At 41.6% G+C, this 26,703-nt stretch overlaps 1 protein-coding gene across 11 annotated transcripts in view; it reads right to left on the bottom strand.

Annotated features, from left to right (window-relative positions):
- The window catches only part of LOC106574300 (zinc finger E-box-binding homeobox 2), a 75,757-nt gene extending 49,223 nt beyond the window's left edge, over positions 1–26,534 (bottom strand). For 3 of the 11 annotated variants that reach the window (XM_014150102.2, XM_014150104.2, XM_045697582.1), the window contains exons 1-2: positions 26,241–26,533; positions 24,588–24,740 (exon numbers count right to left, since the gene is read on the bottom strand). In XM_014150102.2, the coding sequence (XP_014005577.1) occupies positions 24,588–24,660 (73 nt within the window). In that variant the 5' untranslated portion in view covers positions 24,661–24,740; positions 26,241–26,533. Of the gene's footprint in view, positions 1–4,487; positions 4,494–24,587; positions 24,741–24,867; positions 24,887–25,830; positions 25,923–26,240 lie in introns of those variants that run through there. The other 8 variants (XM_014150099.2, XM_014150106.2, XM_014150105.2 and 5 more) reach the window with 7 other exon arrangements.
- Positions 26,535–26,703: the final 169 nt, after the last annotated feature.

Genomic DNA, 26,703 nt, shown 5'->3' with positions numbered 1-26,703 from the left:
TTTTGACTTGGGCCTGTTTAGCAGCCTACGCTCTAGATCAATCTGACTATCAACTTTCTATTTCTAAATGCTTCTTTTTGTCTTGGCCTTACTATTGGCTGATGGAGTCTCGACTAGGACAATACGGCTCGGTCCCCCCCCCCCCTCTCTTCATGGTCATCTCGTAGGATCTGACCCATGCCTGAAGTGGCCTAAGATGAAGCTGTGTATTATTACAGCTGGGAGCCCAGCAAGACTCAGTGAGACTCGGGGATAGGATGAGCCCTGATTGATTAAGAGCAGATGGGCGTCGTCCACCATCCACACATGGCAAACAACAGATATAGAAAGGCTGTGTCTACATTCCCGGAGTAACACTCACATTGGATGATTTGATTTGATCGTGCTCCTCAATAGTAGTCAGAGCTGGGCAAACATTGTCTTCCTTATCCTCCTACTCCCTAAGACCTTTGATCCATCTTTAACAATAGAGAATATTACTTAAAGTCAATCTTGGGATAGATTTTATTTTTTTTAAGCCCAAGCTAAAGGTTTGCTTTAAACCTGAGGTCCCTTATGGTCTTACCGTAGATAGGTTCAACCTGCTAGGTTTCAACCTGACCTGACTGTTGTGGGTCTGTAAGTAAAGCTCTCTTAAATTAGACATGACTCTATCTAATTGTTGAATGTCATGTGGTCTTAGCCACAGTGTAAATCCTACCCCAGTCTAGACAGAATTCTTGACAGTCCTACACTAATGTCTGCTGCAGTCAGATGGGGTAAATGCAGAATGGCAAGGTAAATTGACATAAGGCACTTCTCCCAGCGAGCAATATAATGTGGCAGCAGAAACAGCTTTTTAAAGAAATCAATTAAGTTTTAAAAAGGTGTTCCTGGCTGGCCAGGGTGAGGAGGGTTATTATTCTGGAGGATTAAAGGGGGTGGGTGGGGGCTGGTGGGTGGGTGGTTGGGTGGATTCTCTGGAGGCAGAGCAGACCTCTGTCTTTCAGTGGCAGTGGTCTCCCAGCTCTCACCCTCCTCCTCACACAGCATGAAGGTTTATTTCCTGCTCACACTGTGGCCTTAAACTGCTACCTTCTCGTTATAAATCTTCTCAGGTTTCACCTCCAAGTGTCTGTGCTCCTGATCTCTGACTGGCGTTCCTAGCAGCTATGTATGACTCCGTGCCTGGAGGGCACCGATGAACGGAAGCCTTCTGCCCTTGCTCTGTCATACCCTGTTTAAGATGAGCTATCACTTTTCAAAGGGCTGCTGCGATTGGTTCGGAGGGGGGCTTTGTGATTGGGGTGCAGGGGTAGAGGGGGTAACAGGGAAAATCTGGACTTCTGGCTTCTGACTCTGGGGAGGGTAAATGGGATAAAGTGGATTCATAACAGTTGGGTTCTGTTGGACTTTTTTTATAAACCCCCCCCCCCCTTCACTACATATGAGGTAAAACTAACTACTGTTGGATTTTAAATGGTTACTACATGTAGCCTTCCCTATCAAAGAGATAGACAGTTCACCAGGAAAATTATCTTGGTTTTTACAAACACCTTAGCAAGCAATCACGTTGTCTTAAAGTTTTCCCTGTTTGATGTACTCATAAACCAGGAGTCTTTTTTCAAAGATAGTCTACTGCTTCAGTGAGCGTAGGCAAGGTGTGTTGTACTCAGCAAAATAGCTATTCTTGAGCCTCTCAACCCCCTTTCTGTCCCCCCCCTCCCTCCCTCCCTCCCAGTGCTTGCTAAGCTACATGGATACACATCGACCAAAAGGGGAACAGGCTAAACACATAACTCTTATTTATGACGTTCAATTCAGACTCAGCAATTCCGCAATTCATTTTCATGATCAATTACAAAACCTGAAGGCATCTGTAATGCATTTTGTGTGACAGCACACACACACATACACACACCTACACTGACTAGCTGTTCATAGTGTTCGCCTAGTGTTCCTGCAGGAATACATTCAGCTGCCTAATTTTCTTTTATGACATTTGTTTTGTGTTTTCCCCGGAGAGCTCGAGAGACACCTAGATGTTTGGCAATTACTGCAGGATTTCTGTTTGGTTGAGACTGGTGAGTTTTGAGAGACACCTACATGTTTGGTAATTACTGCAGGATTTCTGTTTGGTTGAGACTGGTGAGTTTTGAGAGACTGCTCAGGAAGTAGTCCAAATAAGGTAAGGGGGCCAGGTACCAAACTCCTAAGACTTGACCTTCTACATTAATAACGTACTTGTAATGTAAATATATATATATTGGCTAACGTCAGCATTATTCAGTGCTTTATTTGAGATATTCAAATAAGCGAAACTCCCCTGCTTATGTGTTTTTCAACGTTACTTCTCATAACATGTTCGATTTTATGAATCATTACTTGGTTGTCTAGGGAATATTCTGCATTCAGAAAGGCTGGTCTGAACAGCTTCTTTCTCATGGACAGGAAAATTCATTTCAATATATTTATCTCCATGAATACATTTTTGTAGTGGAGAAATAATACAAAATCACAGAAGTGTGTTGAGGGATGAATAACCCAGATGCATGATGGTAGTTGGAAGCTCCACAAAACATTAGAAAGGGAAATTGCACTCAGCAGGAAGAAAAATCATTGTGTTACCCCAGGTGAAAAATATTGTTGCTTTGCTTAAAAGTGCATGCAAGGGCAAAGGCAAGCTACATTATTAGAATGTTTAAATATTAATTATTCTGCTGGTAGTAAAGATGATCGAGTCACAGTGTCAACTACTTTATTTTCCTTCCAGAAGCCAGAGGAACTCTTTGCTGTGAAACGTGATCCTGTATTGTTTCACCATTTGGCAAACAAACAAATGTTTTTACGGTTTTGCGGTTTTACTGTTTTTACAGATTTCGAGTTCTTCTAGGACTAATGGTACTTGCTTTTAATTTCTTCATTTTTATATATCTATAAATGTCTCAATGCTTTTAGCAGGACTACTGCATAATGTATATAGGAGAACGTGTGCAATCTTATATTTGGCACAACGGCTTTAGTACCTCTTTCAGGTGTTTCGGACAAATGACTCTACACGGAATTCGATATCTTCATTTAAAAGAATTTGGAAGGCAAATTAGAATTGATCTCAGTTGTCAATACTTACAGGTACCAGTCAATACCTAAGTCAGATACAGTCATATTCCCTTACAACATAGTTACGAAATTACTTTAGAGGAATTCATATGAATAGTGTCACTCCTTTTTCCTTTTCTAAGGATGTTAGTACGAAAGGCTTTCTGCTATCTTTTGTCAGAAAGGCAATACAAATAGACTCAGATACATAGGGTTTGCCCAACAAAGTCCTGTATTATTTCTGAGGATCTTTTCTGGCTCTCAGGTAAATCAGAGAAAGCTGCTAGTTTCCCCGCTGTATGTCAGAGAGAGATTCAAAGCCGCTGGCTTAAAGATAGGTATTAAGACTGTAAGATCTAAAACACTTTGGGAGCCTTCAGAGTGAAATGGATAAAGATACAGAGGGCTGAGGGCAGAGACTTGAGGGAGAGAAAGAGAGGGGGGACTAGAGAGGGAGAGAGAGGTGGGGGAGTGGTGGAGGGGAGCTAGAGAAAGAAGAGGCCCCGGCTTCAGCTCTCTGAGACTCCTCGCTCCTTGCTGTCACTCATGGCTGCCCTGCCAGTATTCCCCACCTGAGACGGATTGCGATGCATGTTCGAGTCACTCATGCACAAGAAGCAATACACAAGTTTGGTGTAAAGCCACTTTAAAAGCTCATCAGGCGCATACTTTGCTTGTAGGAAATACCTTATTCATGACGGAGGGAGCCGTAGCCTAGGTAATTACTTGAATCAAGGTGGCCTCGGAAATGTTTAAATCTACAAGGACGTGCAGGAGCATGAATAATGCAAAATAATTTGCATCTAAATTTTTTAAGTGTGCTTTATTCAAAAACTAAAATGCGGCTTTGATTAAAGTTTGATGAGTGGAAGCTGAGAGCTCTGTGCATGCTGGGAAAAGCTCCTTATTTGTAGAAATGATTTAGAATGGTGATAAAGGGGCAGGGAGAGGAGAAGAAGAAATGGGGGAGAGAATAAGGCCAGAAGAAGAAACTGCCAATAAATAATCATTAAGGTAGAAGAGCATTAGTGTGTCAGAGAGGATGTATTGCATTGAGAGAGGGATATTGCAATACGCTGCCTTGTAAGAACAGTTCTTCAGACAAGATGTTTATAACCACATACAGTACATACAACCACACAAAGGAGAATACAGTATGTAGCTGTGTAATGCTCTTCCACACAATCATACATTTTTCTTAAAGATGGCATTGTGAGAGATATTTGTTTTCTATGTGGACGCATGTCATGTTCAAATATCGAGGGGTGTATATTTTCTCTAAAATCATGTTTCTTAAAAAAATCATGCACACTTTCATTGCATGAAATGAAGTTCCCAAAAGTTGACAGTTTGCCTTCTGTTTGTTTCACAAAGTACAGTTACAACATACACCATTTCACAGTGCTTACCTGCTTCTTGACGAACGCACACCACAGCAAATTGGACAGCACCGAGAAAAAAAAGAAGAAAAAACAATGATTAATTTAGTGTCATAGGTCATGTTATTGAGAAAAAAAATAATGAACTCTTTCCTTTAGAAATAAGGGAAAAAATGATGCTACACAATATTGTATTGACTACTGTGCTACAGAAAGGCACACGACAAGAGACAGTCATTGTAGGTTATATAGTAAGGTCATGATAGGTGATGATACCATACAGGTCTAAACAGACATTGTACATTTGGCTAATTCTTTACAATGACCTCTTAGCTTTGTCAAATGAGCATGGCACTTGGAAGAGCAAGTGAGAGTAATTTTTTATATTATTCCTTAAAAGTAAGTGTGAGTTATTTTTTGTTGTTCTCATAGACACTATTTGATGCAATATAGTCATCTGTTGTCCTTTAGATTGATTTAATGGGTAAATGTAGAAAATACAATCTCTTCATAACTCCTTCTGGTCCACAGCACCTATGTATACTGTAAGTAACATGTTAATTACTGCTATCTGGTACTCCTGTTTAATTTGCATTTAACCTTAACCTAGTCCCTGTTTACAGCCTAGTGTTCACATTTCACAGTCTCTCGTTTCTTCCAAACGTCCTCAATCTGGCTTGGCAGTCACTATTGAATCTACTGAGACTGAACAAGGAGACCAAGGACTTATTTCTGATCTTAGGTCCCAGTGTGATTCTTACACTAAATATCATCAGAAAGAAACAACCTGAACCGAGGCAATATTCTGCCCTCTATCCATCCATCCACACGCCCACCCAAACAACACACACACACACACACACACACACACACAAATCAGCACCCCCCTTTTGTTAAACAAACCATATATCACCAACTTTTTTTCCTTCCTGCTTGCATTGCATTGGCCAGCCAGACTAAAGAAGGGGGACTATTTTTAACGTGGGCAGTCTAGAAACAAAGGCCTCTCCTGAGGCAGACCCCCTGCCTAGCGGGTCACCTAGTTCTCTGCGACACTGCTCCTTTTCCCACGCTAACCTCAGGGCTCATTTGCATCGTGCTGGCTGTTGGGGCGATTATGTTCAGGTGAGCTGGTTTGTATGGGGCCGGGGCCATAAGATATGACAGGCAGAGAGGCTTGGGGGCTGGAGGCCTGCCGCCTACCCCTGATCCTGTCCTTAATTGCGACTGACTGGCACCAGACACAATCACCCTCTTGATTCAGCAAATTGTCCTCAGAGTAGCTTGTGGTGACCCCGACCTGCGCAAATCATCTCACAGCAGCTGGCCCGAGGTAAACAAGGAGCAATCTCAATTCACCCAGGGCAAAAGAGAGGGCTTATATGATATATTTTTTTTTATATTCTATCAGTACAGGTCCTCCTTTATGTAAGGACAGTTCTTGAGAAAGCATAGCACCAAAAGATCACAGCTCAGTGAATCCAACTGTATTTGCAATATTGCAATATAGTGATGCTGATGCCTATACAAATATACAAATGTCCTCATTGGTTGAAAACCAAACCCAATCTAATACAACTACATTTGAGACGTTACATACTAGATGTGACAAGGGGAAAGGTCCTAAAGTAGCCAGCGTGTGTGTATAGCGTACGTGTATTTCTCAAATATAGTTGTCAGCATCTGGGCCTGTCCCTCCCAGTCTCAGAGTGCCAACAACGTCAGACAGGACAGGGTTCTGTGTTCACAGAAGAGTGTAATTATCATGTTTACCGAAAGGGAGGATGGAGGATGTAATCTCAGGCCTCTGATTAAAGGGGAAAGAATAGGAGTGAGCAAGTGAAGGCTCCCTTACAAATGTGTTTTCCAGGGAGACAAACCTTTCACAACCATAACACTTCCACTGACCACTGACCAAGGAGATTACACTTACCAAGAAGGAAGGTCAGTTAGCATTTAACAAGAGGTGGAAGTTGGGCTCACACTGTGAATAAATATGGCATCCAACTGATAATAGATTACAAATACAAGGTACTACAATGGGCACTTCAATGGGATCCTTTGAATATGCTGCTGTGGTATCTTTTGTATTGGCAGTGCTAAATCTATGATACCCGTAGTTACCTTGTATTATCAGGAGAACATGGAATGTAAAAGGGAGTGCAGCTTTGCTTCCAACGAGATGGGGAGAGAAGTAAAACAAAAAAAACGGGATAACTGTCAACATTGCCCCTGCAAGGTTTTCAATCTGTCAGTGTGTCAAGTTACCTTAATTTCCCTCTCTTCCCAGAGGATTGACCATTTGAACCCACCCTGAGAAACCGCTCCAACACATTTCAGATGCAACATCTCCTGTGACAGAATTCATTTTTTTTTAGACTGCCTTTATTCACTCAGTCTAAGAAAAAAAAATCAGCATGAAGAATCGAGCACACTGCATTTGTTCCCAGAACATCGGCCTATCAGTCATGCCGTTTTATCAATGGTAGATTTGGAATTAAGTTGAATTTTAAGATATTATACCATCCCTACCCACTTTCGAACTACTGGTATTCTCAATCTTCCCCCACAAGTATATCATTTTCTACCGTTTTGTCAGTTTCGTGTCCTTTTCCATAGATTAACCTGCGATTGTGATCTGTTTTCACTCTTCCAGAGAGGTTGGCATTGTGGGGAATGTGATGTTTATCTCTGGAGGACGTGCTAACACAGAGCATGACCAACAATGAGATGGGAAATACAAAAAGCCAAAGTGTAAGAAATGACAGATAACATCCCATGAATTGTTAGGGGACGTTCCTCTTCCTCACTTTCTTTCTTTTTTTCTGAACAGCTTTTCTTGTTTCACTTTGCTTCAGCTTCTATAGTGACATGTATGCTGCCTGTCTCTGATTGGATGATGAGAGAAAACAACAACAAAAGCAGCCATTTAACCCGTATGCATTACCATGGCTACATCACATGATAACTCTACAGACAGAAGGTTGACTGGATGAAAGCTGAAACTTCAGAGCCAAATCATCCATTTTAGTAGCATGGATGATCAAATAGCACTAATAAAGATCCGTAATGATGAAACAGAAGAGAACGTTTCTTGGAGGCCTCATTTGGTAAATAAATGAGCTGAAAGAACTGTGCAAAAGTAAAAAATTGTCTTTCAAGCTCTTCTAAACACGCCTGGGCTGAGTTACGCATCACCAAGGCTATAATCTTCACTCAATCTCAGAAAATTACCCCCATCCTCCTCCTTCCTCCTCCTTCCACCCAAAAAAAGCTTATCAGCAGATACTCCCCTTCACTTTATTTCATTTATGAATTACAAGAAAGATGCTATTATATATTATTAATTTTGGTGCTGTTCTTTGGCTCTGGCTTCGTTCGGCGGTGAGCTGCGGATGTCGGAGCGGTGTAATTATGTTCTAGCCGGGCAGCCATCCGTTTCCTTTCAAAAATTTACAGGATTCTTAATCACGTTGCTCATTTGGGTGCACAGTAGCGAGGATGGCGCAACACAAACAGGGCACGTCTGTTTACACAGAAACACCTGCTTAGCATTGATAGCAGATGTCAGTCAGTGAACAGAACAAAAAAAGGAGGAAAATGGAATTAAAAAGGCAAGCATCACCAACTTCTTATTATTTACTTTACTGCGAAAATGAACTACTATAATGGTGGATAGAGAGAGGAGGAGAGAGAGGAGGGAGCCGCATTACAAACGGCAAGAAAACTAGGGCTCATAATTATGCCTAGTTTTTTTTTCTTTCTCTCGTTTATTTTTTATTTTTCCTCTGGTTTTCTCGCACCTGCATGGAATGAGAGCAGGCAAGCCAGCATCCTAGACATGATGAGATTTGGAGCCCATTTTCTCCGCTCTTTTCCGGTTAAGAAAACATCTATGGCCTTATATTTCTCTTCGTTTGCATCAGTCTTTAATGCATTATTAATTTGCATTTTAGCGGGTTGGGTAATTAAATCTCTCCTAGCTGGGATGCTGTTTGTTCATTTGTATTTAAATAAAATGTGAATATTTTTGTGATGAAAATGTAGAATGCTGTTAATCGACTTTCCTCACCTTATAAATGGAGCTTGTTCTTGCCAGTCTCACTAAATGGCTTCTTCTTAAGAACAATAGTCACAAGTCAACAACTGCATTGACAAACATATTTCACTGGATGAAAGTGCTCTGCCAGGGATATTGGATCCCATGGTGACCTGGCTTCCCCCCACCCTATAGTAAAATATCAACAACAAAATGGCCACTGAGGACCTTTGTGACACGCTGAGAGACACAGACGCAAAGATACAAATAGCGGAGACACTGTGCCTTTAAAGCCCATCTGGCCTGGAGATGTAATAAAATTGACGTATTGATTCCTTTGAATTTACGAATGCCTGTTTCATAAACTCCATTTCCAAAGCCTAGCCCTCTTTAGAGCGCTGTCATTTTCCCCCCAAATGGATCAATTATGTGCCCACGTAATCCCGTTACCTGTGAAATCCACGCATACTTCTCCCAGCGGTTCCCAGGCGGACAGACTCACATTAAGCACACATAAACAAACTAGAGGTTTTCCCTGATATTAGGGATTGTTTTCTCACTGTATATTATGCACTGAAGAACAGTTACTCCCTTAGGGTTTAGGAGAATAGGAGAAAGAAGCTCTCTCCTTTTTCTCTTTACATATGAGTAAGGGAGGCATACCCACCTTAATACATCCTATTAAACATTCCCTCCTCGCTTACCCTGCCTTGCTGCCCGCCTCGAAAAAACTGAATACAATAATAATGTCTCAACTTTATCTGCTCACAAGTTAGTACTAATCTATGACACAGCAAATAATACATCCAATAAACTGATAGATTTTTTTTCTCAATCACACCATACAATTTCAATATGTGCCACTATACCCTCTAAACATTTAACATCTATCTTTTCATCACCTTGTTTTGAACATTGTATGAAAAATGACTACACGGTATTCCTTTGCGTCCATTTTCACCTCCGCTGTGTCCCAGACACCTTACACGAGGAGTGAAGTGATAGCTTATACGGCATCTCCAGAAATGCAACATGTTTATGGGTTTCTGCCTTCTCTGTATCACATCGAAAACAAAAGGTGGGAAACATCCGAGGATGTAAAACGTTGGACCTACATCACCCGGTGTGTAGACGTAAATGTAATGTACTGTAGCAAGGCAAGGTAGCTAGGCATAATATGATAGGCTAGGCCCACCCCCTCCCACCCCACCTCCAGCCACTACAAATCTGTTTTGCTATCTTACATTCTTGAAGTAAAAAAAAAAAAAAGGAGCAGAAAAAAATCTGTCCTGGATCTTATTTGCCACACTCCAGCGGGCAACAAGAGGCTCAGTTACACTACACTTGCACTGAACAATCTGTCTGGTAAAGGTTCACAAAATTCGGAAATACCTTGTCAGATACTGCCTGACCTGTTCAGCAGAGTGACTCTGAAAATAATAAAATAAAATAATAATGAAGGGATATTCTGTGAAGAAGAGAGGTGAGGAGGGAGAGGAGGGAGGTGGTGCAGCATATATGAAAGGAAGCACTTTCTGCCTTTCTACTCGGAAGCTCACTGCTCTCTCCTCACAATCAGCCATGCACACCCCAGCCATTGTGCGCAAGGGGCTTTAAAGATAAATGGCTGCATGTTAACCACATTTGACATGCTGTACAGTAGCAGCCACCTTGGGTCTCAGGATGCAGCCAAACAAAAAAATACAACAAACAATCCCAGCAAGGATGTCAAACATGAGGAAAAGCACAACAATTTGTCACATATCTGTAAAAGTTGTGGCTCGCTCGCTGAGTGCCCCGGAGGTTGGAGAAAGAAGGGAGGGAGGTGTGTGTGTGTGTGTGTGTGTGTGTGTGTGTGTGTGTGTGTGTGTGTGTGTGTGTGTGTGTGTGTGTGTGTGTGTGTGTGTGTGTGTGTGTGTGTGTGTGTGTGTGTGTGTGTGTGTGTGTGTGTGTGTGTGCGCATTTGTGTGTGTGTGTGTATATATGTGTGTCTGTGCGTGCGTGCGTGTGTGTACGTGTGTGTGTGTGTTGTGAGGCCTAGAGATTGATGTGCTGGGGATATAAAGGCACATACTTGTAAATGTTGCCACTATCCCAGACTGACAAACTTGGGTCATATCACAAAACCTCTTTGATAAAACACCACAATCAAAAAGTGATATTGTGGGGACGTCATGTAACATTTTATATCCCTCTCATGCCAGTGCTGACGTCACAAGGCCAGTCAAGTGATGAACACTTAGTTAATTAACAGACAACATATTCAGAAGTACAGGCCACCAGTAGCTAGCCTGTAGTCTGCTCCTTCTATGGATTTATCTGGAAAATCGGACAGAGGTCGTAACTGAGGCCAAGAACCTGACCATAGAGTTCTGGAACCAAACCAAGTGGTTCTGGAACCTGACCAAAGAGTTCTGGAACCAAACCGAGTGGTTCTGGAACCTGACCAAAGAGTTCTGGAACCAAACCAAGTGGTTCTGGAACCTGACCGTAGAGTTCTGGAACCAGACCAAGTGGTTCTGGAACCTGACCAAAGAGTTCCATCCCAATGTGCGGTGCTGCTAAGAAACTGTTGGATGGAACCGGACAATGGAGAGAACTCATTGTTTTTACAACTGGACAAGTTTTCCATTATTCAAATGACACACACATGACCTTATCCCTTGGCCCTGCTTTTCTGATGGATTTATCTGGGAAAAAACACCTAAAAGACCTTTTAAATGCCACATGTTCCTATCTCTGGTGTTTATTTTATCAGTAGCAGTCGAGAGGAATTGCTAAAGTTATGCTAACGAAGACTGAATTCCAAATAGGTTCAATGTTTTGCAAACAGTTTCACCTGCATGCTGGGAACAGGGAAGAGGAGGAGGATGGCAACCTCAGTTTGCACAGTCTCCGCAGTGCTGCTCCTTTTATAAATTACCTCATCAGTGACTGAAATTAACACCGATTCTTGCAGGCAATTTCTCAATTTCCAATGCTAATTACATTTTTCTCTTTACTTTTAAATTCTGTACCACCTGTTTAGGGGGGAAGACATCTTAGGCAACGCAGCCGCATTTAATCACAATTTTAATTAACCACGGTGTAGATGTAAAAAAGAAGCAATTATAATGCAGATTAATGATGATTTTCCCACATTGAATTGTTTTGTTTCTTCGTTGTGTTGATTGCATAAACACAGGCGGTGAACAATTTTTATCTACTGTAATTTTGTAATTGTTTTGCAACAAAAAATTATTTGGACAGACAGACTGAGTTCATCTGTTTACAGATTGTTTAATTTTGTTTAACCCTGTAATTGCTGCCAATGCGTGTTTGGGTTAAAACGTAATTTTGACAAGCAGAAGCTAGGCAGCCCTGCTACTGATGTACTGAGACGGTAACAAGCCCAACACCTAATGTCTGTACACATTGTGGCATCTCTGTACACTCATCCTCTCAAGAGAAAAAAAAAACTACAAAAAACTTAACTACATCTTTACCTCCATTGACCTTATCCAACTATTTAACTAAATGAAAGTCACTCTCCCCCCTCCCTCCCCTTTTACAATTGAGCGGACAGTTGCAAATGAAAGCACAGATGGGTACTACCAGAATGGACTCATAATCTTTACAGGCTCATGAAAATATCATTGGGTTTGAAGAAGACTGGTGTCTTAGAGGACTTTTACAGGCTGTGTTCTCAGGAACTTGCTTTTATATTAATGTCACAAGCACTGCCACAATAAAGACTAAAAGACATCAACATTGCAAATCCCCCTAAAATGGTAGTGTTTCTTTAGCTAAAAGCATTTGTTGGCTAACAAACTCAACTGATATAGAGATGCACCTATAAGGCAGATGTGTTTGGCACAGAGGTGAATTAGATGGACCTGAGTCAGACACACACACACTGTCCTGGCTTGAAATGGTGGAACCAACCGACCCATTAGAGACCAGAGGACTGTTCCCATTACTGTCCACATTTGATGGGGAGAGGAGATATCTGGCATGGCTGATGGCTTGGGGCCTACAGGCCTTTCACCCTGACCTGGCTAGCGTGGTCTGCTACCGGACATCTTTTCCCCCTTCCCCTGTCTACCTTCCCCCACCTAGCTGCCTGCCTCCCCCTCCCCTTCACTAATCTCACTGCAAACAGCTTTCAGTTTGAGCAGAGACCATAAAGAGGAGGAGAGAAGGGAGGGGAGGCATGGGAGTCCTGCAGCCACAGGCAGTGCAGTGAAGCTTCTCTATGAACAAAACTTCAGTATGAAATGGGGGGGGTCAAGTACAGTATGTGTATGCAACTATAATTCGTTGCTTTTGTATGGGTTTTGAAAACTGGTTCGCGAGAGAGTTTGAGCACAGTGTGTAATTCCAAAAAACAACAACAAAATCCGTAATACTGGTCATGAAAATAACCCATATATACTATGCGGTAAACACAGAACTTCTGAGCATACATCAACACTAAAAAATGGAATATTTATGAGTCTCTGCTCTTCTGACTTTCCAAGAGCACCTCAAGAGATTCACAGCAACACTTGGTATATATATAATCATATCTTTGGAGAAAAGAGGCAACCCCTTTCTGAATATTAGTGGTGATGGCTAGGAGTAAACAGAGCATAAAATCCTGAGGAACTGTGACAAGGCCCATATGCACACAGACAATACCAGGCCAGCATCTCCATGCCTTTGTTCCCAGCTTAACAAAACTCTGCCGTCACACCACTTTGACTCAATGCTGCCTGTCGAACGGCCATCAACCCGTCAGGCCCTGGCTGTCACATGCAAAGCTCACAGAGAGAGAGGGGGAGTGAGAGACAGAGAGAGGGGAGAGATGGAGAGAGAGGGCAAGAAAGAGAGATTGAAAAAAAAAGACGTGAGAAAGTGTCATACTTCTCCCAGGCTCTATGGCTGTTAAAGGGGCAAATACATTTTAAGCATGTGTGCATAGGAAAGATTTTAAAAAAAGAGAACATACAAGAAACAATGATAGTCACCTAGATCTTTGACTTCCCCTTTAATAAGAATATATGTTAAGAGGATTTCCACTCTTTCTCCTTAGGGGATTTGAAACATTTTACAGTCGAATTTTCGTCCTGCTTTGTGATGTCGCAGAGACAGAATTGGAGCAGCGAAGAATCACTAAAAGTTTCATCAAACAAATCCTTATCTCGATTTCTCTAAGGGGTATAGAGGAGAGTAATTCAAGAAGATAACGGTACTGCTCATCTGTGTCCTGCTACAACCCATTTCTATGTAACTCAGGCGATTCAAGGTGCTACAATTGCATTTGTTCTCTCTCTTTGTGTGTGTGTGTGTGTGTGTGTGTGTGTGTGTGTGTGTGTGTGTGTGTGTGTGTGTGTGTGTGTGTGTGTGTGTGTGTGTGTGTGTGTGTGTGTGTGTGCGTGCATGTGTTTGCACGTGCACGTGTGTCTGTGCATGCATGTGTGTGAGTGTACAACTTTTTCTGATGCACAGAGTAACTCTGAAAGCCTGACGCTCAATATCCACCACTGCACTCACTCACTGAGTGGTTTTTATCCTCAGCAATATCATCCATTGCACTAAACCAATTTTTCCAAGTCACTATTCCAGCCAAACAACAAATGTTTGTCCTCATATCCATCCCCCCCAAAACCCAATAAAAGACAACACTAAAGATGGCCATTACCACAGAGATTTGGAAGCAGAGGAGAAAAAGGGAAGAAAAAGGTAGAGAAAAAAGGCCTACTCATCCCTTCATCCGCCTAACTTTGCGCCCATTACCCATGTGACCTAGCTCGCTCAGGGCCCTTTTCTCTCGCTTCTCTCCTCCACCCTGGCCAGCCAGGGAGAGATTTGTCTCACCCTCCCGCCCTGCCACTGTCAGTTCCCTGTCTCTTACCCCGGTCCCTACCCTGGCTGTCAGGTTCTGGCCTGCCAATTTCAACTTGAAGCTTGACTGAGCTGATTTGATGCAAATACCTCAGGGGAGAATCCTGAAACTGATGAACAGTTATGTCAAGTCGATTTTGCACCGTTGGGAAAAGGTAACCTCTGCGTCGGAGAGGAAGAAAAAAACACAACAAGGTTAAAGAGAGAGAGAGGCTTTTGGTGCACATGTAATAGCGCCGGGCTCCGCGTCCCCCCGCCGCCCCGTGTCCCCTCGCTGCCTCTTACCGCTCCTCAGAAACGGTAACTGTCAGTAGAAGTACTAATTGCAGATGTGCCAAGCTGCCATTATAATAAAATCAGAGGCAGTGTGGACATTAAAAATGGCTGCCTCATTTGCGAGACTGCTGAAAAGGTAGGCATAACTGAATATTTCATGACTTTAATTACTAAGGAATATTCCTTTCCGGCAGTATGGAACGAGTGTTGCTGTAACTAATTATGAAAAGTAATAACATTAGAGATCCTGTGATTGCCAGTTCACAAGGTAGCCTACTCGGCATGTTGAGATACTATAATATCCCAGACCCATACAATATTAGAATACATACAGGGAAAATATCTCTCTCTCTCTCTACCTCTCTGTTTCTCACAGGCTCTCTCCCTCTACCTCACCACCTCTACTACATGTCCCTGCCATTTGAATGAAAACAGACAGAATATTGAGAGACTTTCTCCTCCTACACATGTTCTTAACAAAGCCCTGATGCAACCAGGTACCTGGACCGTGAAGTGCAATTTGATTAATCCTTTAATTCACAAGACTAAGTACCTGTGTGGCTCTAACCTAACTTCCGCGCTACCAGCCATATATTTACATTACTTCATCATCCTGACTCCCTTTGATGTCAGCGGCTCATTTCGATACGACTCTGCCCGTACATTATTCAACTATGCTGCTGCCAATGGCGCATCCCAGGAGTAATGTACGACCACTGATATGGCCGTGGAGAGAAGGAAAGTACAAGGTCTGCTTTGATGGGCATGCTAATACTAATACCCCTAAGTAGTAAGAATAACAAAGTGATGGAGAATTTATCTCAGGAATGTTGGAACAAGACGCTGGAGTGATAAGAGTGAATCTTCCTTTGGGTAGGAAAGCAGGGAGTAGCCAGTAATTACTGACGGCTGGGTTCGAGCCTGGACTTACAGAGGGTAAACAGTCAGTGATAGTGCAGGTAGAGGCTAGGGTAGTCTAAGCACCAAGTCAGCTCAGGCCTCTTTTTTTTTAGCCGCAACTAGTCCCAACCCCAGCCCCAACCCTAACCTTAGCCCTCCACCCCTACCCCATTCCCAGCAATATACCCTAGCCCTCAACCCGAGCCCTTTTCCCCTGACCCTGCCTCCACCCCATGACTTCTGGTCCTGTGTGTCAGAAAGGCTGAGGACAGGCCTGTCGGTGTGATTATCCTCCAGCTACCTGAGGAGGTGTTCGTTTGACATTGGTGTTTGACAGCGGCGGGACGCAGGCCGTTCAGTGGGGGCTCCATTGCCAGTCAGAACCTATTAACACAAGAATTCACCTCTGAGTTTTTACAAGGCCAGACTGGTTCACACACTATCTTTACACGTGTCCTTACTACCGATGACATTTAAAGGGGGGAGGTGTGTGTTTTTTCTCTCTTCCTGGCTCACTTTTACCAAAGGTTAAATGTATGTTTGAATAACAAGGGGAAATGTAATTTCATACAATTTCCTCTATTGCTGCAACGTTCAGTTAAGAGCTCATTTGATCAAACGATAAGATGAAAGCGTTTAAAGTGACAAAAACGTAGAGCTACAAATGACTGAATCTGCACAGCAATCGACCGCATATTGCATAGAAATAACAACGGCACGGTTACCTTCCATAATACTCAACGCGGACCCAGTACGTCCTTAATCAAGACAGACACAACCTTCTCCATTTCCAACCAGGCAAAGGTAGGAAAGGAGAAAAATCTCTCTTAGGTGACTTGGCTTCAACATGATTCAAACAAATGAAAGGAAATGACCTGGAATGAGGCAGCATGTTCTATTAGGTCTTATTAAGGGTAATAGTATAACAGTGTGAAACGCATTGAGTCATATGTGAAAAAGTCCTACATTTCCAAATGTCATGATACCTTAATCTGACAATCTCTTAGTGATTGTCCCATGTGTCCATGACCTTGCCAGAAGTGCTCTTCCACCCAACAATCAAACATACATCAAAGCGTGTGTGTGTGTGTGTGTGTGTGTGTGTGTGTGTGTGTGTGTGTGTGTGTGTGTGTGTGTGTGTGTGTGTGTGTGTGTGTGTGTGTGTGTGTGTGTGTGTGTGTGTGTGTGTGTACATGCGCGTGAGTGTGCGTGTGCGTGCATTGTGGTCAGACCTGGTGAAAAAAAACGAAATCTACCGACTTCAGAGGATCAAACAGGAAACTGAGGAACCGCTTTTAGCACTGTTTTTCCATAAAGGTGACAACTTTGAACATGCAGATAACGAACAGTGGACCAAGAAATACGGTGCCATTCATACACTACCAACCACATCAAAAGCCATCTAATCAGATAAAGAGCCTTTTATTTTGTAGTGTTGCTACCTTCCTTTTTAGCTTTTTAGTAGACCCCCTCCCTATCCCCGACAGCAGTATGGCGCGCTATACTCTTAGTCATTATCATTAGCACACCAATATTTCTATAGGCCATAATACAGTCATTATTGAACTTGCGGAATACATGCTGTTTAGGCTATGGGGGATGTGGAGCAGCCACAAATGTCATGCATGTGGGCACTATACTTACTCACTCATGAGGAAAATCCAGATGTATATTGTAAGAGGACAATCAGCAGGATGGGAGATTTTCATTGTGATTTCCATTGTATTTTTCTAGTTCTGGAGCACAGACGGTGTATTGCTAGAACTGCCGAGTTGCTGTGTATTATGCATGCAAAACATCATCCTGAAATATAAGATTATGCGCACAAAACACGGTGCCTTTAAGCTTGTAATTTGTTTTAATTAAGAAATCGAAATGTTAGTTCACACCTGCTATGCAACCTGTCGCGAGTCATATCATGTGTACCTTGCAAATAGGAAAGTTGACACGTGGAGCATTTTCAAAATCACACGCAAGCCATTGTAAACAACTAGATGTGTGCAAACAGTGGGATGGGAACCGAATGGATGGGCCGAATAAAGACTTTGCATTTTCACTTGAGAAAACGTCAAATGAGGCATGATATTTTTCTAAAATGTATTTTTCTCACCCAATGCATAAAACATTGTGGGCTTAGGATAAGGAAGTACACAGATAAATGAAAAGTCCAAATGCATGCCATTATTTGCCAGTCCACTGAAGTTTCAATTTCAGTGTTTGCCTTGTGTCTTGTATCACACAGACAGAAAAAAAGGAAAAGAGCCAAGGAACGAACGAAAGAAAGAAGAGACATTCAACTGAATATTTTCCCAACTTCAGTTGTGTGTGGGTTCACATTCTTAAAGGGGAGTGGATATGAACTGTCAAATCCCAAGAGGACGGTGACAGAGACGGGCTTAGAGGACGAGTCACGGCGGAATGGCGCCGCAAACACCTTTAATTCTGTCACTTCTCCTCCATCATTCAATCTTTCCCACACGGGAGTCGCTAAAGTCCTCACACACACACACAACCTGAACTACGGACAACACACATACAACCAAATACAGCAAGATATGATCCAGCGCAGGACAAAGAATTAGAGGTGGATAAAGTGAACCGGGTCTCAAAACAAGTCACACTTAAGACTTAAGCCTCATCAAAACATGATCAAATGTCTATTCGCTTTAAGCATTATGAATATTGAGACATTAAATCAACATATTAAGCCCAGGGGCTTGAGGACTGCCTTCTCATTGGTTATGATTCATGCATTTTTCTTAGTCACTGATGACGCAAGAAACTCAGCAGTACTACTAGCATTCTGTGGTCCTCAGCAGTGACATATGTAAGCAGCACAGAAGACATTGCCAGCAGAACAGCAACTAGAGCTGAAGCTATTGCAGAGGGAAGGAATTTCAGCTATAATCATGGGTTGGTTATTCCATAAAGCCAAGAGAGTCCCCTATCCAAGATCTCGTAGCTTTTCCACACAAAAAATATCGAGCAGAACATGGAACAGGCTGTCCTGACTCTTTACTTCAGAAAACTTACATAAGAAGAAGGCATCGGAAGGGAAAGTTTTCAACAGAGCTGAGAAAATGGTCTATGCATGAGAAGAGCAGAAACCTGAACTGTCCAAGTAAAGAGTGAGTGTGTGTAACACAAAGAGTTAACCACTTCCCCTGGTATCGAAGCATGGGTTAATATCACGCCTGCCTAGTAAAGAATTATCCCTGCACCTCTCGGAACAAAAGACTCCTTTTGCAAACAGACTCCTACTTTCCCCCAGTGTCAAAGGTGTTTGCTGAAGTAAATCTGTCTAAATCCCGGTCAGCTTGGGAAGGGGGGAAGGTGTAGTAATAACCCTTTTTTTTCTTAACAAAAAGTTCTGGTTGGAAAATAAAAGAAAGAATATGGAATTCATATCACATGATGCATTTAAAGTTGTAGGCTGAAGCATCCCCCCCTTTGAAAGCTTGGCAACGGATTTGCATACATGATTCTATAGTCTGATTGAGAGAGAGGAGAGAGAAGAAATAGATCTCACTACACAATAAAGATATCTCGCCAACCAACTTAAGAGAAGAGCGGAGGCATGCGGTTAAACTTTGGTCCAGATTTCTAGGAGGGGGTGGACCAAATCTAATCTTAAAGTAGAAAGAGTACTGAGCTATAAAGTAAGGAAAAACAAAAATGGCAACACTGTTTGAATGAGTTTTTTTTTTAATCTCATAACACAACTACTAGACTTTTCTCAGTAAACCCAGCATAGTGTATCAACTAACATGATACTCTGAAAGATCACAATGCAACAACTCCAGAAATAGTCTCTCCTATTGACCTCTTTCACACCTGCTCTTCTAGTGACATACAAACACACATCCACAAGGAATCCCTACAATATCATGTGAGAATGCAATTTGACAAATAGCAGTAGACATAAGCACTGCTTTGCTCCCCAATTCTTATTTCAAAATGGACAACAACAACAACAAAAACACCCCCAAAAAGTAATTGTGTCTAAACACACCTGCTCCTAGCTAGTACAGACTTCTTAAGTAAGAATCTGATCCATCTCAGACACGTTTTCATTTATTATTTTTTTAAGTGTGAGAGTGAGTGTCCATGAATAGTACAGGCATGCCATCTCGTAACACTATCTGACCGTCAGGAGGGCCAGGCCTACCCCAGTAGAGTAGGAGCTATATTAGGCTAGTAACCAGGGGACGCCCAACAAACAGCCACAAACACCTAAGTTATTTTGCTCACCACCCACCCTTCTGCCATTTTTTTTTTTTTTGGCTATTGCTCTCCTTTCTTGCTTTCCTTTTTTCCCCTTTTCATCTCGGCCTTTCTGATGCTGAATGCAAATGTAGCCTGCTGGCGGTGAAAGGGCTGAATTGTGATTAAGAAGAAGAAGAGCTCCTTTCTTTGTTCTCCCCTCGGGGGATGTTTACTGGGAGAGACACGGCGGATCAGATATGAAAGACATTCAGGTCAGCATTGATGTGAGCGAAAGTGAAATCGTACCTAAGGCATTCCAAAGACCGCGGTGTCAGGGGTTCAGCTAACGGTGCCTCTGCTGTGTGTGTTCTCCCCGTTAGGCGAAAATATCTTCACAAGCCAGATAGGGAGAAAAAAAAATAGAGAACCCAAAAACAAAAAAATAAAATGGGAAAGATATTTTTTTTTTAAACAGACAAAATGTTTTGGGATAAAGTTGCGTATCGGCATCCGACTGTAGAGACGGTCGTGTTCTGTCCGATTCAGATTAATCTGATACTGGCGTGAATCCGGTTCATCACAGCAAACACAACATGTGTTTGTGGCTGAATGTGATGTTAAGGAGATCTATGTAGTTTTGAATGAACTAAAACCTTTGCTAAGTCGAAAGTCACCACACTAGGCAATGGAATGCATATTTTTTATTTTTTTTTATTATTCCGGAAGTTCTGAAATCTAACAGGTAGAGATCCGGTAACACAAAAGTGTTCAGTGGTGTACGTCCGACTATCGTAGTTTGAGCAGAAGGATATATTTAGCTTATGATGAACCCCGTTTGATAAAGAATTGTAAACATCAAACTACAGTGATGCATCAACCAAACTGTATCTGCTTGAAAAGCGGGAAAAAGGCAACAAAGGTCTCTGGCATAACGACATGCCAGGAATCAGGATCAGGATGTTGTTTTGGGAAAAGTGCACAAAAAACACACATCCTCAACATTCTGTATCTACCATTACCAGACACCATCAGTCTATGAGTCTTAAGTAAACAATCTAATAATACCTCATATGAAATAGCTTTTCTAAAAACCCTGAGTCTGTCTGGACACCTCATGCCTCACCACTGTCACTGCTGCCATGCGAACAGTGCAGGCCCCTGCCCGACAGGAGATCATTTCTTGCTGGCTCGTAATATCTGCAGTAATTATTTCACTTGCTTAAACAAAATAATCCTTCTCTAAACACTGATGCGCCATGGCAACACCGCCCTTTCCATTTTTGCCCGAGTGAAAAAGCCATCAGAAAAGGTAACTAGCTTTGGCTGCTTAGACAATTGCACCCTTGTGGGAATGGCAGCGTGAATGGTACAGTGGGACACCCCAGCACTATTGACGTTATAAACATGTAAATGAAACACATTACGACTGACAATCAATTGTCCGTGAGCGCCAGCGAACCTGCCCTCCTTTTCCCTGTGACAGCAACAAAATAGTGCCTACCTTGGGAAGACAAAAAAATTGTGAAAAGGGAAAGGGGGGTGGGGGGGCTTTTTCTCTTCGACTGGGGAGTAAATGCACCTTAAAAGCAAATGAATAATAGAGATGGACAAAATGTTTAGACTCGAAGGAATCTGCCATTGTTTGGGCTGAAAGCAGGGCTGAGGCTAAAGAATTAGAAGGACTCCTTTATATCTTTAGCGTGAATGCACACAGGCTTTTATAATCACATTCACAGCATTGTATTAAACTATTGGAGCCAGAGAGAGAGAGAGAGAGAGAGACAGAGAGAGAAGCTAGAAAGCTTCTTCTTTTTTTATACCTTCAATTATGTAATCAATATATTCTGGAGCATGGGAACATCTATGGAGAGGCTTTCTGTTGATTGAAAATGTATAGGTCTTTGTATTGTATTACAGGAAATATCAGATAAACAGACCTTTGGGAAAACTGAATTTCAACGTTTACATTTTAAACTTCCCCTGAAAAAAGTGGTACCATTATATGTACCACCTCATAAAATGGCACACCCAATACAAGCAAAACCACATAACACACACAACTCCCAACATTACTCCAGAGTTGAACGTAAACAAAATAGATGAGCGGGAGATACTGATCAGTACCACTGTCTGTCATCCCATTGCAAATGTCTCTTTACCCATACTGAGAGAGCAATAAAAGTGTGGAAACTGAAAGTATGCCATTCAAAAGTACTCATTTTTAACAGTATAGATTGACTAATCAAGTTAGAAGGGAAAAGGTTTGTGGAGTACTTTGCCAGCTGTACTTATAAACACACAGCGAGGTAGAGCCTCACAGCTGGGTCTGACTTGCAACACCTGGGAAGGCAGGCAGAGAGAAAACTCCAAAAAACTCCAGGGTTGCCAATATCACGTTGCACCGAACTGTGAGATTGACTTTACACTCTTTAGCTCTGGATGCGATAAGTATGTATAGTATCATATGTGGGCCTATAGAATCACACACCAAAGTTGTGTTATCAACAAACAGCGAAGCCAAATACACCATGCATGGCTAGAAAAGCATTATTGCCTACTATAATGTGACCAAATAACCTGATCTGAATAAATGTACCTGGAATTCCAGAATCTCACTCTAAGGTCAGAATACTGGCTATAAAATGTAGCTATAAATGTGAATGAAAACGTTGAAATCCTACTAAAAAATATTCTATAACCACAGAGAAATGTCTTCTGGAAAACATGACAAACTGTCACGCATAAAATAATGTATTTTTCTACCCATATCGTAAATAAATAATTTACATCATAAATCTATCAATACTCAAAATATTTCAATTGATGGTCTAAGGTTTTCTGTCTTGTTTACTGCATTCAAGTAATCTCAGTATGTCAGCCTGATAAGGATCCTCATATATAGCTATATAGTGGTGTTATCTATAGGCCAGACACACAAGCTCAGCTCCTATGACATCTCTCCATGCATCCAGGGGAGAAAATAAAATCCACTCTGTCTGAATAGCTCAACCACAGCATTCCCAAAGGGAGAGAGCTATTGAAGGCATCTCGTGACGAGAAAATGTAAATAGGGGGGGCAACTCCGTGATCACAATGGCACATTAAAAAATATGATAGAATCAAGAATGGCGAATTTCTACTTGCTCAGTCAGCCTATAATATGTGCACACTGCACACCACATCAGCACTGAGGGGGAAGCGACTAAAATACCATGCTAATTATTTTTGCATTGAGAGTGTGTGAGGTTGCTTGCTGCTTGCTGCTGTTGCATAGAGGGAACTTGAAAGGATTTTTTTTTCTGACAAATGCAAATGTCAATCATCAGGTGTGTGTTTGTCAGAAAACACTTACTTGGAGTGTTTTAAAGTAATCCAAACTTTTGTTTCCTGGAACAGGTGGGAACTGGTGCTCAGAGGCAAGAAAGGAGGCAAGAACATTCTTATCTCCTAAAAACTACAGTGAAAAGGGGAACTTACTTTCACTCCTATCTTTTGTTATTCAGAACAACAACAAGCTTGAAGCTACGCTTGTAATTGTCAATGACTCTCCTTTTATTGATTGTACGAAATCAATACACAACATTTAATAAGGAAAAGAGCCACATAAAGGGAGACGTTTCACAAGTACAAGCAAAATTCATACGCATTTGATAAGGCCACTTTGCACAACAACAGAGACTGAAAATACCAGGTACAAAAATAAAATGCAAATCATTCCCGCGTAAGAAAAGATCTCGGGACCCAGACATGGGGTGATGCTGGATTTTCTTGTGCACGGGGTGTATTGTAGTCTGCAGTCTCCAAAAGGGAAAGGGACACACGTATATTCCCTAGGAAAAGCCATCCACGACATGGTTCAATAACTCCCAACGTGTAACACAGTTCGGTGGGTGGACAAACAGTTGACAATGGAGTGACAAACGTATCCTTCACCGCTATTTGCTCCATACAAGCGCTTCATATTGCTAATAATAAAATAAATGACACGAGACACACCACAGGTCAATATCACCATCTTAGCGCACATGCCATCTTATTTGTTTATAATAAATTTGTAAACCAAGCTATTACAGCATGTTCACAGCGAATTGTCCACCCATGTTCTGTTTCACATTCTTGTCAGTTGCCAACGGCGTGGGACACTAATCATTCCTTACTAAAAGGGGACAATGTTTCGAGAGAAAGTAGATGTAACACTGTAACAAATAATTTGGGTACAACGCGAGAACTAAACATACCAATAACGTTTAGACATATAAAAACGAATTACATTAATGGCATAATATACTCAGAAGTGTGAGAATCTAAGCAATGTGTAGCATAAGGAACAAACACTTGCTGAAAAAAATGCTCAAACAACTAAATCTACAGGTACGTCAACTACAGAACAGCAAATAAAATCAGTCCTCATCTAACGGGTTTGTCTTGGTGGACAATAAGGGAATTCGCGACTGAACCGTTATATGGGCAGGGAAACTTTCTGAAATTCCTCTCACTGCTACTCAGTCTTTTCGCGCAACGATAAACTCTCAACTTATTACAACTTCCGTCAAATCGTCTCTGTAAAAATTACGAAATGAGCAAAGACGTTGTGCTCCTAATTTCACAATGAAGGACAGACAGTCCCGCCTGTGTACACAGTGCAATACGGACACATTATGCATTATTTCCCAGTTAGAAGTGTCCCTTTATTTCCTATGAGACGAGAGCAGAACAAAAACACGCATTTGGTAATTCGTAGCCAGCCCCTCTGAACTACAGTCACAGTGACAACATTAGAGCTCTAGATCGACAACAAACATATTTTGCAAATGACAGTTTGTTATTTTTATGTCTTTTCTTACCGTTTTTCCTTCTTGGATTGGCTTGTTTTCGCCTCTTACACCTGGGGCCATCCGCCATGATCTCGTGCTTCATTGATAAGAATGGATCAGATGGCAGCTCGCATGGACTCGACTCCTTGAATCAGCAGCAGCAGCAGCACGCAGGCTCAATATCTAACAACCAAACACAGGCAGCAACAATGTGGGTACACTGGACTGACTGGGAGAAACCATTTAAATATCAGGCGCCAAATAAAACAGAAAATAATAGAAAACCCAATATACACATTTTATGTTATACCTATGCTAAAGTACGATAAGGGGTCGATCAATGTATTGTTGATCTGTATAATGCCAGTGATCGGGATGATGATAAGTGGAAGTGAACATGACGACGGGGAAGGAGAGGCAGAGAAAGTGGGAGACAGGGAGTTACACCTTCAGTATGAGGCATAATTCACTAAGACGTGGTCGTGCTGGGTTAAGCATGCGTTTTACATTGTGTTAATTCAAATAAGAAAAGTTTTACCATTGCTCCTTTTCTTTCTTTTGTGCTGTTTTCATTTTATGTTCTGCTTCGATATATAAAAAAAAAACCTCGTATATCGCAAACAGTAGGCCCACATTGATTTCTCTGGGTTTATGTTTTTTAACCTACATTTTTTTTTAAATTGAGAGTAACCTATATTGATGATGACAGAGGCAATGTTAAAGTTATGAGATCAACAATAGGCTTTGTGTCAAATGTAAATATCACAGGGTTGAAAGAAGAGCAATTTCACTCCGCTAGGCCTATATCACTTACAACACAAAACAATAAAAATGAAAGATGTTTCAAAAAGCTATGTTGTGATATACGTATGGCTAAATGCATAAATGTAAATATACTCCACTATTAATTTACGAAAATTACAACATTTGTTCATTTAAGATTCATTTTATATACATGCATATTGTACGTTTTAGGCCTATCATGCTGAAAAACGTACATACATAAACAAGTAAAAACAGACAAAACATGAAAACGTTCATGCTTTCAATGGACTAATCGTACAAAATGAGTTGGTTAAATTCTGCCAATGGATTGTATTACTATGGGGAACGACCCACGACAGGAAAAACAAATAAACACACAAAAACTAACAAATACCACAAAATGATGTGTCAACAAAAAAATACAATTATCCAGACAGGATATGAAACATATTATAGCTATCTGAACAAAATAATGTAAATGACGTTTATATGATAAGCGAATATTTACCATATTGTGAGACAGACAACTTCTGCTCTACGAAACCAAAAGATACAGAAAGACACTAACAAGAACGAGTTGGATACAAAAGGGTGCGTGCTTGGCTCGGTGAAAGTGAATCCAAAGCTGAATATGACCGGGCTTGTTAATTTTTTTTCTCATGGTTTTTTGGCTCGAAGAGTAGGCTTTTCATCAAATTCTATAAAACTGCATCTTCTCTGTTGGAACGCACTTGCAAGCCTTGATACTTATTAAAGCGCACCGCTACCTCAATCCACCTGTGCAGGTAGAGAAAGTTTAAAGTGAACGCAATACTATAGCACCAAAGCCCTTATAAAAGCTCTAAGTCGCAATCTCAAAAATGATAAATGACCTATTTTATAAAGGTTATTAGTCGAGGTAAAGAAATGGACACATACCTGATTTCGTATAGTAGTATCTTTTCGGTTGACTTCGGTTGTAGTGATAACACAAGACTGCAGCGGTAAGCAATTGCGGAGAGAAATGTGCAGGGATCCTTGCAACGATAATAAAGCCTTAGAAATAGTGGTTCGGAAGGACCGTTATTCCTGCTAGGGCAGGTTAGGACTGATCTCTTTCAGACACTCCAGGAAACAAACCTGGGGACGGACTGACGTGTTACGCCTCTTCTAATGACATTTTTTTCTTTTTCTTTTCTGTAATACGGAGGAGAGGAGAGAACCAACCCTGGGACACGCGCCACCTGTCTTCACGGGAGGGGATAATTGAGCAGGACCAAACGTGAGCATCTTTTGGTAAACGTGATACGTTTTTTTTTTCTCTCCCAGGCTGTTTGATCCGAGTGAAATGAACTGTGACTGTCGGACTATGACTACCACGTATAAGCAGCCGAAGAAGCAA

This window comes from Salmo salar, chromosome ssa16 (genome assembly GCF_905237065.1).
Source record: "Salmo salar chromosome ssa16, Ssal_v3.1, whole genome shotgun sequence".
Taxonomy (NCBI): Eukaryota; Metazoa; Chordata; class Actinopteri; order Salmoniformes; family Salmonidae; genus Salmo; species Salmo salar.
This window is presented reverse-complemented; position numbering and strand designations above follow the sequence as displayed.